Here is a 13,073-nt window from a genome sequence, read left to right as displayed (position 1 = left end):
ACATAAATATTACGAACAGGGAAATAAGTGCGGCAGAATGTTAGCTAGAGCGCTTCGGAAGAGACGACTGACAGCTCACGTGCACTCGCTTCGGTCCCCTGACGGTACGGCAACATTACACTCCTCTGGGATTGCCTCCATCTTTAGAGATTATTATGCAGACTTATATCACCTAGATAAAGATACCTCCCACACAGGGCGGACAGCAAAACTGAAAGCTATTGGCGACTACCTCGCCTCGGCCGGACTCCCCTCTTTGACACCCGAGCAACAGCTAGACCTTGACTCCCCGTCTCCCCTCAGGAGATCATCTCGACAGTGAATGGGAAGAGCCCTGGCCCGGATGGATATTCCAAAGCGTATTATGCAAAATTTCTTCCCTTGCTACAAAATCATATGTGTAGGTATTTTAATTCTTTAGCCACAAATCACCAGATTCCCCCTGAGGCATTACTTGCCCATATCACTGTACTCCCGAAGGAGGGCAAGGACCCCACTCTCCCACAAAGCTATCGACCGATATCACTACTTAATGTCGATATAAAAATCTTTGCCAAGATTATGGCAAATCGACTTAAATATGTCTTGCCCTCCTTTATCCACCCCGATCAAACGGGATTCATTTCGGGTAGAGAAGCTAGGGATAATTCCATCCGGGCCATGCAGCTCATACAGTGGGCATGTTCCCACAGGGATTCCACCCCCTACCCCCTACCTCATTCTGTCCACGGATGCCGAAAAGGCTTTTGACAGAATAGATTGGTCATACCTTAAGGCAGTTCTGGAGGCTTGGGGACTGGGCCCTCATATGCTTAGTTGGATCATGGCACTTTACACGACCCCCAGTGCGAAGGTCAAGGTAAATGGCCAACTGTCCCTGGGGTTCCCCATACAGAATGGCACGAGGCAGGGGTGCCCCCTTTCTCCCCTTCTGTTCGCTCTGGCTATGGAGCCTCTGCTTCGAACAATACGGGCAAACGCTGATATTAGAGGGGTGACGGTGGGGTCAACGGAACACAAACTGTCGGCTTATGCCGACGACGTGCTCTTTCATTTGACCCAGCCTTTGGTGTCACTGCCAAACCTTATGAGGGAACTTAAAATTTTTGGTCATGTGTCAAATTTTAAAATAAACTTTTCGAAATCCGAAATCCTGCCCATTACCATTCCTGTAAAGATGGCCACTGACCTACAACAAGCTTTCCCATTTAGTTGGGCTAAAACATCTATTAAGTATTTGGGTATCCAACTTACAAATCGATTTGATACTATTTATTAAGCTAATATCCCTACCCTTTTGAGCATGGTGCGTAGAGACTTACAGAACTGGGCCAAGACCTCCTTCACATGGCTAGACAAACTTAGCATACTCAAGATGAACATCCTTCCTAGGGTGCTCTTTTATTTGCAGATGTTGCCCATCCCCCTCCCCAGGAGCTTCTTTACACAGCTCCAAAGCCTAATGATTAATTTCATTTGGCATGGTAAAAAACCATGACTGGCTGCGTCTTTATTGCAGAAGGCCAAGGAGATGGGAGGCCTGGGCCTCCCGGATATACGGCGATACTACAGAGCCATTGCGATCCAACATATCCTTAACTGGCGTCATCATGGGGGTTCAAAAATATGGGTCTCCTTGGAGAAGAGCTTAGCAGGCCGCGACTTCTCATACGCACCTTGGCTACCTCATGAACACAGAGGACTCTCACAGACGTCCTCCCCGTTAACCATTCACACCCTGCGGGTCTGGGACCGCACAAATGATCTGTATGCTTTGGTGCCCCCGGGCTCCCCACTGGCACCGCTGGGGGGATTTAGGTGGTTCCCTCCTGGGGAGCAGAGGACCTTTTTCGGTACTTGGGTTACAGACGGCAATTATAGTTGCGGCAAATTTGTAGATAAGGGTAAGTTGACACCCCTAGATGCCCTGCGGAATAGTCATGGCAGATTCCCCATGGATTGGTGGAGGCACCAGCAACTCCAACACTTCATTGCGACAGAGGGGGCCCCGATGAGAGGGCTAGACACTATCACCACACTAGAAAGATTTTTTATAGAAGAAGAGCCAATTCCCCATCTGATTTCTGAATTATATAGGCTCTTGGGTTCAGTTTCCACCGTTGGCAAGCCGACTTTCATACGGGAATGGGAACAAGGCCTAGGGGTAGAGTTCACGCCAGAACGTCTACACATGTATAAACTAGCACACTTTAGCTCCATAGAGTCTAGAACGCAGGAAGCTAACTACAAGCTACTAACTCGCTGGTATCGTGTACCAGCTGTCATAGCATGTATCTACCCCTCGATTTCTGACCGCTGCTGGCAAGGTTGCGGTCAGAAAGGCACCCGCCTTCATGTATGGTGGGAATGCCCAGCAATCAGGCCTTTTTGGATGGAAATACAGACTAACATTAAAAATGCCCTGCAGATTGAGATCCCGTTTTCCCCTGAGCATTTCCTCCTGCACCTTCCTACCCTCCCTCTGAGCCATTACAAAAAAAGCGCCCTTCCTCATCTATTAAATGCCCCTAAAAGGCTTATACCTCTCTATTGGAAACGTCTGCAGATCCCTACCCTAAAAGAATGGCTACAGAAGGTAGATGATATCAGAGAGGCGGAGGAGTGGGTGACGAGGTGCAAAGATAGGAGTGAGCGTTTTAATAGTATTTGGGCCCAGTGGTGGAGATTCACCGTAGACACCAATCCTGTGTCCTCTAGCCTGGATGTCGCGCTGTTGGAGTTAGCGGAGCCCTCCCTGAAGCTAAGGAGGCCTGTGTATGGTGATGGGCGTATCTGAATGGCATGTCTCACTGCCCTATAGGTAGCACAATGTGTAAGCTTTTTCTTTCCTGATGCGTGGTTCACAAGGTCTATAGTTGAAGGTTCATATGAGACGCTATGCGCCACTAGTGATTAAAGGCATGTTTTTGTGTCTTCCTCTTTAAATGTTACTAAGTCGTTACTTGTTTAGACGTATTGGATAGGGGCTCCGCCTGGTGGCATAGGCACCTTTGTGACTGCATTGGCCCAACGGGTTGCCCGTGGGGCGTCTCCCTCTTGGTGGAGGTAAGTTGGAGGCCTGTGGCCCCCCTCCTAAGGGACCCGCCCAATGGGCATCCTGGGGCCTTAAGGCAGAGTCGAGACCCCCCCTCCAGTAATTGAATAGAGGGCTGAAGAAAGATGGGTCCGGCCAAAGCCGCTATGGCAGGACACCCTTTAGGATTCATTATGACTGTTTAATAATGTAATACAGTTTGGAGATAACCTAATCCCTCATCCCCTTTTCCCTCCTTCCCTCACCCCTCCGTGTTATAATTTGTTTTATAATTTGTTCTATAATTTGTTTTTGTCTAAAACGTCTAGGTCTGCACTGTAAGAAATGCACTGTAATGTGGAAAGACTGACCATAGACTATATGTTTGTATGTTCTTTTTAAAATATAAAATAAAATAAAGATTACACAAAAAAAATAGCACACAAACCCCCCAAAGGTCCCCAAATACATAGAAGAACCTCGGGGGTTCTGTGTGCTGTTTTGGTAATTTTAAGTGTATGAGTATGATCTCAGTTATCTGTATGAAGCCATGTCTGATGAAGGAAACTAAGGGGTTCTACTTTTAGAAAATTCATGGGATGAACGTGACAATCACTCATCCAGTCATTACATATTCTGGCCATAATGTAGAAAAGTGATTTCCTATGATCGCCAGCTCCATCTAGTGACCATAATGGGGTATTTTTCCTAAGATAACGTGAAATGTGAAAAACTCAAGCGCTGAAATTAAATATATAAAAAAAGTAGAAATAGAAATAAAAATAAAAAGTGATCAATCAATATCAATATCAATCAGTGCACAACTCCTTTCAAAAATGAGTTCAAATGGGTATAACCAAGAAAACATAAACGTGCATAAAATGCATAAAAATTGCATAAAATTTCAGGTAATAAACACACCAATGATGTGTATTATATAAGTATGCGTGAATAAATAGATAAAACCAACCAAACAAATGCATGAATTTGCATAAAATTGCATGTGATAAAAGCACACTAAAACAAAACCAATATGTGTATAATACGTGTGCAACTGTCAGCACTCATAAGCTAATGATTTGATGAGCAATACATGTTGAAGAATAATTAAAATTAATAAATAACAATTCCTCTAACACAAAATAATAATATTGTTAACCCAACAGTCCATAGATCATTCAAAAATGCAAGGGTTAAATTGTGGTGATTAGCAGCCCGATTAATAACTTCATTCATCGGTGCCTTTCAAAATTTCTTTTCCCAGATAAATAAGTAATGGATCACGCTTTGCTTCACTTAGTGTTGGTCTCAGCAAGAGGTGAATCATGCAAAATGAACAAAAAGTATCATTACGCAATGAACTAAGCAAAAAGCAGAAAAGAATAATGACCACAGTGATACACTCACATAGACCCAGTATGTGTTAGGCATAAAGGATGCAATCAGCCTCTGTGAGCGAGACTCCTCAAGGAGCTGCTGCTGCTGTACTGGTGACTCGTAACAGCAGTGTTCGTCACTAGCTCCTCCCATGCGTTACGTCACAGACCACGTGACTTTCTCAAGGATATCCCTAAGATGCCATAGCCTCCGTATTTATGTCTAATGGCATCCTGGTTACCATAGTGACAGCGGTTGCTCATCGGATCATCATATTGCTTCCTTTTATGCTAAACAGATATAAAATTACATATGTAACAATCTCCACAGTTTTACTAACATAAATGATTCAAATCATTTAATAAAAAGGCTAAAATACAAAGTATAAATAGAACAATGCTAGATAATCATACAGACTTCCTCAAGTGGTAGTTACTGACATTACACATCCCAGAATAAAATTAAAATGATACTAGATAATCATACAAACTCCCTCAAGTGGTAGTTACTGGCACAACACATCCCCACTGAGCAGTGCCAGGACACTCATTAGTTGTAACTAGCTATGCTACCAGCAAATCTGGTCAAAACATAAAAAAAATAAAAATAAAAAACATACAAACCCCTATATTAAAACCCTTATATTAAAATAAAACCTCAATTAGTTCCATGCATGTGCCAGGGTCTAATAAATTGGGACTCACCTAGATATTAAGGATATGTGGTTACTAAAAAACTACAAAAAAATTATTTTTTAACTAAAATTGGGAGTTATATAAAAAATGACAGTCAAAATTAGGATATATATACGTCTATTAGATAGGCAAAAACATAAAACCCCCAAAAACTAATAATCTGATATAAAACAATTAAGACCTGCTCTGCCTGCCACCAGTGTTTGACCCTCAGCCTGTTTAACGGACTTGCTCTGCCTGCCACCAGTGTTTGACCCCCAGCCTGCCTATACGGACTTGCCTTGCCTATGACTTGTGTTTGACCCTCTGCTTGCTTACAGTTTGCCTACTCCACCCAGCATCGGGTATTCAGCCAGTTCCAGGACTCCTGCACCCCCAGACCCGGCTCTGCAGTCCTCCACAAGGGATTCCATACCTGCTGGTGGCCCGTGCCCCTTAGTGCCACCCATTCCCTGTATCATCTCCAGGGGATGGGGTGCGCGTAGTTGCAAGGGCGGACCGCTCTCGGCATCTTGGCCTCGGTAAGTACTCTCCTGACAGTACAAACCAGCCAGATGTCTGAGGCAGACAGAGCGCGTTCCCCTCTAGAGATTCTGTGCCAGCAGGTCTCAGCTCTCACCGATGCAGTCCAGAAACTACAAGAAGGCTATACCCAAATTGATAGCCGCCTTCAGCAACTATACGGTCCACCTCTTTCTGCAGCCGCAGCTCCCGCACCTACTAGTGGGGCCTCCGCCCCTCAGCCCACTGCAAGCTCAACAGTAGTAATGGCGATCCCTGAGCCCAGGGTCCCTACACCTGAGCGCTTCTCAGGAGATCGTAAGAAATACAGGCCCTTCAAGAATGCCTGCTCTCTCTACCTGGCCCTCCAGCCCGGGACTTTTTTGTCACAGCTTGAGTCAGGTATAGCATTCTTCTAAACATTTCTGGTTGTGCAATCAATGATGTTAAATAGATGTTAGTTTGGAGTACTAATTTCTGATTGTGATTGATGATGCAAAAACTAAAACCATGTCCCTTTTTCATACACAGGGAAGTCTCAGCCAGGAGATGTGAGTTTGGAGTACTAATTTCTGATTGTGATTGGTGATGCAAAAACTAAAACCATGTCCCTTTTTCATACACAGGGAAGCCTCAGCCAGGAGGTGGCCGGGCCAAGCAGGCTGCCTGATACCCAGGTCCCTCCCCTCCACCTTCAAAGACAAAGTGGCAGGAAGAGGAATAACCTGGAGGAGACTGCCATTGGCCTCTTTTGGAAGGCTACAGAGGCCCTGAGAAGCCCCCACAGTGTGGAGGAGGACTTTGCTGGCCTATCTGCCTGCAAAATGATGCAGATGGAGGAGGGCCAACGACTCCTGTTTGAGTTATTAATTTTGGAAGCTCTCAATAAGGGGTTAAATAACATGTGCAACCCACATTTGTGACCTCACACATAGTCGTCCTCCTCCTCTTCCTCCTGCCACATCTGCAACACCAGAGCCACAGCTGGGAAGGAAGCGTGGAAGGAAAACCAGAGAGTGATGGCCCTGGGTTCAGTCTGGTATGGCAAAATATGCAGCCCCTTGTAGTACCACAGCCTGGGGACACAGATGTCATCTGCTGCTTTCCGGATCTCTGGAACTTCTGGACCAGACTGCACTCCCTTAGATATGGACTCCTCAGGCCACCAATTTTGCTGTAAAAGAATTGATGTCTGCCCCGGGGGTCCAAGGCTTCGCCAATTTATGATGTTTATCCAGCGTTGCCTCCCTCTTTGTTTAGTTCTGAGCCCTTAATAAAGGAATTTTTGGTTTCAATTATACTTGCCTATGTGTGTTTTCCTTCAAAAAGGACATTTTGTTTGTGAGTAGGCAGGTACATTTCAAATATACAATGTGAAATTAACAAGGGACACCAAGCAATCTCTTTGAGATTAAATAATACAAGATAACAATGGTGTTGTGGTAACTTGACACACAAAAACATTCAGGAGTAAAACCAATAAAAAAAAAAAAAAAAAAAAAACAAACACACACACACACTATCAGCCTTGAAACAAATACAAACCCCAAAAAAAAAATTGAAAAAAAAAAATTACAAATTTGGTCAGATGTGACAAATCAAAATATATTGAGGGAATCACGATAAATAATAAAGAAAGAAGTTTGTAAGAAGTCTGTGTGAATATCAGCAGCAAAACTACTTCGTTCTTCCTGCATTATAAAGAAGAAGACAGTGCGCTGTATTAAACAATTTTAAACATTGCAGCCTGACGAAAGTGCTCTATCCATTCCGAATGCTAATTTTACCAGACCGAGCTGTTCCGTCTCGGAATTTCTTCTGAGCATGCGTGGCACTTTGTGCGTCGGAATTGTCCACACACGGTCGGAATTGACGCGATCGGATTTTGTTGTCGTAAAATTTTATAGCCTGCTCTCAAACTTTGTGTGTCGGAAAATCCGATGGAAAAAGTCCGATGGAGCCCACACAGTCGGATTTTCCGACAACACGCTCCGATCGCACATTTTTCGTCGGAAAATCCGACTGTGTGTACAAGGCATTACTGTGCAGCTTGGAGCTGGCTGAAGAAAACAAGCACTGTTACTGCTGCCATCAGCATGTGATTAACCCTTCACTCTCTGGGTGTACTATGTACCTCCAAAGAGCTGAACAGGTTAAATATCATGTCCTGGGGGGTCCTAATCCTGGGGAGGTTCTAATCCTGCCTGTGAAGGGGCATCTCTGTGATGTACAGAAAGTGCTGCAGCTGCATTGATATTTACATAGGAGAAATTACCAGAACAGCACACAGACCCCCCACCCCCTGAGGTTCTTCTATGTATTTGGGAGACTTTGGAGGGTGTGTGTTTTATAAAAAAAAAAAAATTAAAAAAAAAAAATTAAAAAAAAGAGCCGGCGATGAAATGTCATTTTCTGGCAATTTAAAACTAATCCATTTTTTTTGTAAATGTCACTTTTTCTGTAGCCCATCCTACAGCAAGAATGAAAAATTATATAGAGCCCCCCAAATATATACCAGACCCTCTGAGTTTAAAGGTGGATTTTAAGGGGGACCTCACACAAAAAAAAAAAGTGCGTGCCCCCCTCAGAAAATCCATAGCAGACCCTTAATCAAAGCATGCAGCCTGCTGACCAGGAAAGGGGGAGGGATGAGCATGCAGCTCCACCCCTCCTGAACCATACCAGGCCATGTTCCCTCAACGTGGGGGAGTCTTGTCAGGAGTGACCCCCCCCCCATGGTAAAGCACCTTATCTTCAAGTTAAGCAAAAGGGCCTCATCCCCACAACCCTGGCCTGTTGGTTGTGGGGGGTCTGTGGGTGAGGGTCTTATTGGAATCTGGAAGTGTCCAGATTTTGCCCACCTACATGAATGAGTTTGGGGTACATAGCACCCCTACTCATTCACAGAAAAGGAAATAAAGTAATAAAGACCCCCAATGTCATTTATTTCAAATAAAATCCCCCCAAAAAAGTCTCTCATTGCAAATCCATCATCAATCACAATGACACCCCCCCCCCCACTGACTCCCCAATAACCCCCAATGCTCCGCCACACAGGAGCAATCTCCAACGGTAACACTCGCTGACTGATAGCATCTTGAGCGGTCATCAGCTATATAAAGGAAGGGGCGGGGATAGTGGTGACATCATTGTCCAGATATGGCCATATTCAGAGAACGATGTCATGATCTATGCCCCATCCATTTGCCTACGTGGCCATGTAAGGGAATGGGCGGGGTGAAGTCAGCGGTTGCTAAGGACACAGCTGTTGGGAGGCAGCCGTTGCTTCCCTAGAAACCAGCGACAGCCAGAAGCTTCCACATTCATCTACACCAAAATGCCATAAACGTTGGATGTTCAGAAGAATGTGGGAGGAGCCAGTGTTCATCCAATCTTCTGTTCAGACACGGAGCTCCTCCCTAATGCAGATTATTAGTGTGTGGAAGTGATTGTATCTGGCAGACAGGGATCGGTGTGTGTGTGTGTGTGTGTATCACTACCCGGCACATCCATCACTGGTGTCAATGAGCTAGAAAAAAAAAAAAAAAAAAAAGTCTCATCATTGTTGTCAGTGAGATAAAATAAGTCCTGTCGTTGGTGTCGGTGAGATAAAAGCCAATCTTTTGCTTCAGTAAGATAAAATAAGCCCCTTCATTGGTTTCATTGAGATAAAATGATAACCCATCTTTGGTGTCAGTAATAAAATAAAACCCATTGTTGGTGTCAATGAGATAAAATAAGCCCCATCATTGGTGTCAGTGAAATAAAATTCCTATCGTTGGTGCCCGTGGGATAAAATAAGTCCAAATGTTGGTGTCACTGAAATAAACCAAGTGAGATAAAATAAGAACCATTGTTGGTGTCAGTGAGATAAAATAAGCCCGATTGTTGGTGAGTGAGAATAAAGTATAACCCCAGCCCAGCATTGGTGGTACTTACCTGATCACATATCTCCAAAATATGCCACTCCCTAACCAATGACGCCACAAAGCTTCTAATCCACTCCATGGTCATCTCTCGCCTCTACTACTCCAACTCCCTCCTCATTTGCTTACTTGCTCCACTTTATAAACTGCTCAGTGCCTGCAACCCCTCTCTGCCCATCCCTCCATTGACTGCCACTCACCCAACAAATTAAATTTAAAATACTAACAAAAAAAAAAACTTACAAAACCATCCACAACTCGGCCCCCAGCTGCATCATAAACCTGGTCTCTAGATACCAACTAAATTGTTCTCCTCGTTCCTCCCAAGGCCTTCTGCTCTCTAGCTTCCCTATCACCTCCTCCCATGCTCAACTCCAGGACTTTTCCAGAGCCTCTCCAAATCCTCTGGAACTCCCTACCCCAATCTGTCTGACTATCTCCTTTGTCCACATTTAGGCGATCCCTGTAAACTCATCTCTTCAGAGAAGCCTATCCTGCCTTCACCTAATAACTGTACATTTATTTTCTCCATCAGCCCCACAGCTTTTGTATCACTTGACCCTCCCTTATAGATTGTGGTCTCTAATGATCAGGGTCGTCTGATTTCTCCTGAATTAAGTTGTATTGTAAATGTACTGTCTGCCCTCATGTTGTAAAGTGCTGCACAAAAACTGTTGGCGCTATATAAATCCTGTACAATAGTAATATATTACTGCCTAGTCCAGCCTTTCTCAGCCAGGGTTCCTCCAAAGGTTTCTAGGGGTTCTTTGGGCTGTATATGGAAGTGTCACCTACCAGCCGTTTCTGGATACTGAAGTTTGTCATCAATGCACCAACACAATTTTTTTCATTTAATATGTTTTTATTATAAAATTTAAAATTTTAACAAGAGTAGAAATCAATAAAATAGTAAAAAGGAACAAATCCAATTGGTCAGGAAAATGACTTGTCTGGAATGTGGAGGCGGAGTAGTTATTAGTTTGTGTACAATAATATACACAACAACATGTTACATTATTATAACAAAGTATTGTAGGAAAAAAACAACACCATAGAAAATGGGGAAAGTAAAAAAAAAAAAAAAACAATGGGTAATAAGGGGACATTTGTGTACAAGGAACACCTTAACAATTACCACTATTTTATTCTCCAGGGCCGTTGCTTTCAGAAAATATATGTTTGGGGGTTTTATCTAATCTTCAGGCCCAAAATCTGCATTTTAACATGTTTGCAAAAATTATACAAAAACAGCTCCGGCAGTTTAAGGGTTAATGTGAGCATTCTGCTGTGGTCACACTCTAAACATTAGAGCTCCCCCTAGCTGCAGCCTGGAAATAAAACATTGCTAGGAGGTCTATTCATTTATCTGCTACATACTTCCCATCTTTACAGTATATAAATGTCTCCTGACATTTAGGGGTCTATTCATAAAAACATTTGTATAGCAATTCACTCAGTGACAATTCATATACATTCCTTCTGTGTGAATGGGCAAACAAAGAATGTTATTAGGCTGTTTGCTGAGGTGGTTGAATATCTTTCATGGATTTAAAATGGAAAAAGTTGCATTTGGACACTAGATGGTGCCAATTGCTATGATACTTAGCGCCATCTAAAGGCCAAAATAGGTATTTTTGTTTTAAATCAATGATTGGTTTAATCCTGTGGTTTTATTTAATTTATGTCCTTCAATGTCTACTGTACTCATAAAATGCATGGAGTATGATCTCAGGTATTTGTATGAACCTCCCTGACATAGTTAACTAAGGGGTCTATGCAAAATAATATGTTAGGCGAGTATGACAAGCATGTGTCCAGCCATGAGAAATTCTTGCTGTATTTTAATAAACACAACTAGTGGCCATAATGAAGTATTAGTTCCATAGCACCTCAATCAGGAAAAATAGTTCAATACTGCATTATGACCACTAGATGGACCCAATGATTATAGGAAATCACTGTATGAAATAAAAAAAGACCAGCATGTGACATGGATGAATGAATGTTTGTCATATATGTTCATCTATTTAAAAACTAAACATGTAAGTGAAGTGGTAACTATTGAGCCAATCACTTTATCAAACTACACATAATATCTCCCGTCAAAGTGAAAACAGAAATGATTTACACAAAATCAAACACTATCAATAATTTCCAATCAATAACCTCTACCTAGACAAGATATGTGGAAATATAAAGACAAGCGGTGTTCCCTCTCATACCGCACTCCACCACCCAAACCCACACAGGAGCAAAGGAAAGAAGTTCTCACCTAGTTTATCTCTGAGTTCTCCTTCCCTCCTGTTGGGGGATGGGAGAAGGATGGACTGAAGACAGAGAGGGTCACCACTGGTAAGTAGAGCCTTGAAATGAAGGACATTTTCAGAATGTCTGTCTTGTCTGTGTAAAGTTTACCGATAAAGAAATATCGGATCTCACAGCTTCTAGCTCTGTAACCCGCTATATCATTATCAGTAAACGTCACACAGACAAGACAGACATTCTGAAGGTGATGTCCTTCATTTCACGGCTCTATTTACCTCTCTACACCCCAAAATGTACTCAGCCAATGAAAAGCCAACACGGTACAATACTTCATCCAAATCTTTGGTGATCTCTGATCTCCTTATGAACTGTTTCTTACATGATGAAGATCAGCCATGGAGTATATCTGAGGTGTATATCAGGGTGTGCTTCTTCCCCACATGAGAGATGTGATGTCCAGCAACATTCATATAAAAGACATTTCCCGCCCTTAAGACACTAATACACCTAGAGGGTTGTGTGAGATCTCTGATGTCTGGAAAGATTAGACTTTCGTGAAAAAAAATTTCCCGCACTCAGGACAGGAATATGGCTTCTCCCCCCTGATATCTCTGATGTGTGTAAAGATCAGACTGGTTTAAAAAACGTTTTCCACATTCAGGACAGGAATACGGCTTCTCCTCCCTATCATATCTTAGATGTGTGTAAAGTTCATACTGGTTTATAAAACGTTTTCCACATTCAGGACAGGAATACAGCTTCTCCATGTGAGATCTCTGGTGTTTGTGAAGATTTGACTTCTGTGAAAAACATTTCCCGCACTCAGGACAGGGATACGGCTTCTCCCCCGTGTGAGATCTCCAATGTCTATAAAGACTGGACTTCCATAAAAAAAAATTCCCACACTCAGTACAGGAAAAACCCTTATCTGTTGGAAGGACGGCACCGTCCCTCACAGTCTGAGGTTCCTTAGGATAAGAGGAATACGATGGTCCATCTACACTGTGTGGTGCCGGATGGACATTTGAGGTAGCCGGGGTTTTCTTCTGGACTATAATGTGTGATGTCCTCATCTTCTACTTTACAGTCTGGAGACAAAGTGAGACAATCCTCTGAGGTTTTCCTCATCTCCCGTCCACGTACTAAAATAGAAATGAAAAGATTAAATTATTATACATGAGCAGATTGGTTCCCCTAAACCAGGACTCCGCCCACAGCAGGCAGCTTTTTCTCTGAGGATCTTACAATTCCCCCCTCAAGGTAACTAGTAAATGG

The 13,073-nt window shown here is 43.1% G+C and overlaps 1 protein-coding gene across 1 annotated transcript in view; it reads right to left on the bottom strand.

The window, feature by feature from the left end:
- LOC141121790 (uncharacterized) overlaps positions 1-12,871 on the bottom strand; it is a 54,882-nt gene extending 42,011 nt beyond the window's left edge. The window contains exon 1 of the mRNA XM_073611509.1: positions 12,406-12,871. Coding sequence (XP_073467610.1) covers positions 12,406-12,871 — 466 coding nt within the window. The remainder of the gene's footprint in view (positions 1-12,405) is intronic.
- Between the last annotated feature and the right edge of the window lie 202 nt (positions 12,872-13,073).

The sequence above is a fragment of the Aquarana catesbeiana genome, unplaced genomic scaffold, assembly GCF_042186555.1.
Source record: "Aquarana catesbeiana isolate 2022-GZ unplaced genomic scaffold, ASM4218655v1 unanchor232, whole genome shotgun sequence".
Lineage (NCBI taxonomy): Eukaryota > Metazoa > Chordata > Amphibia > Anura > Ranidae > Aquarana > Aquarana catesbeiana.
Note: the sequence above shows the minus strand (reverse complement) of the source record. Positions and strands in the feature narration are given on the sequence as shown.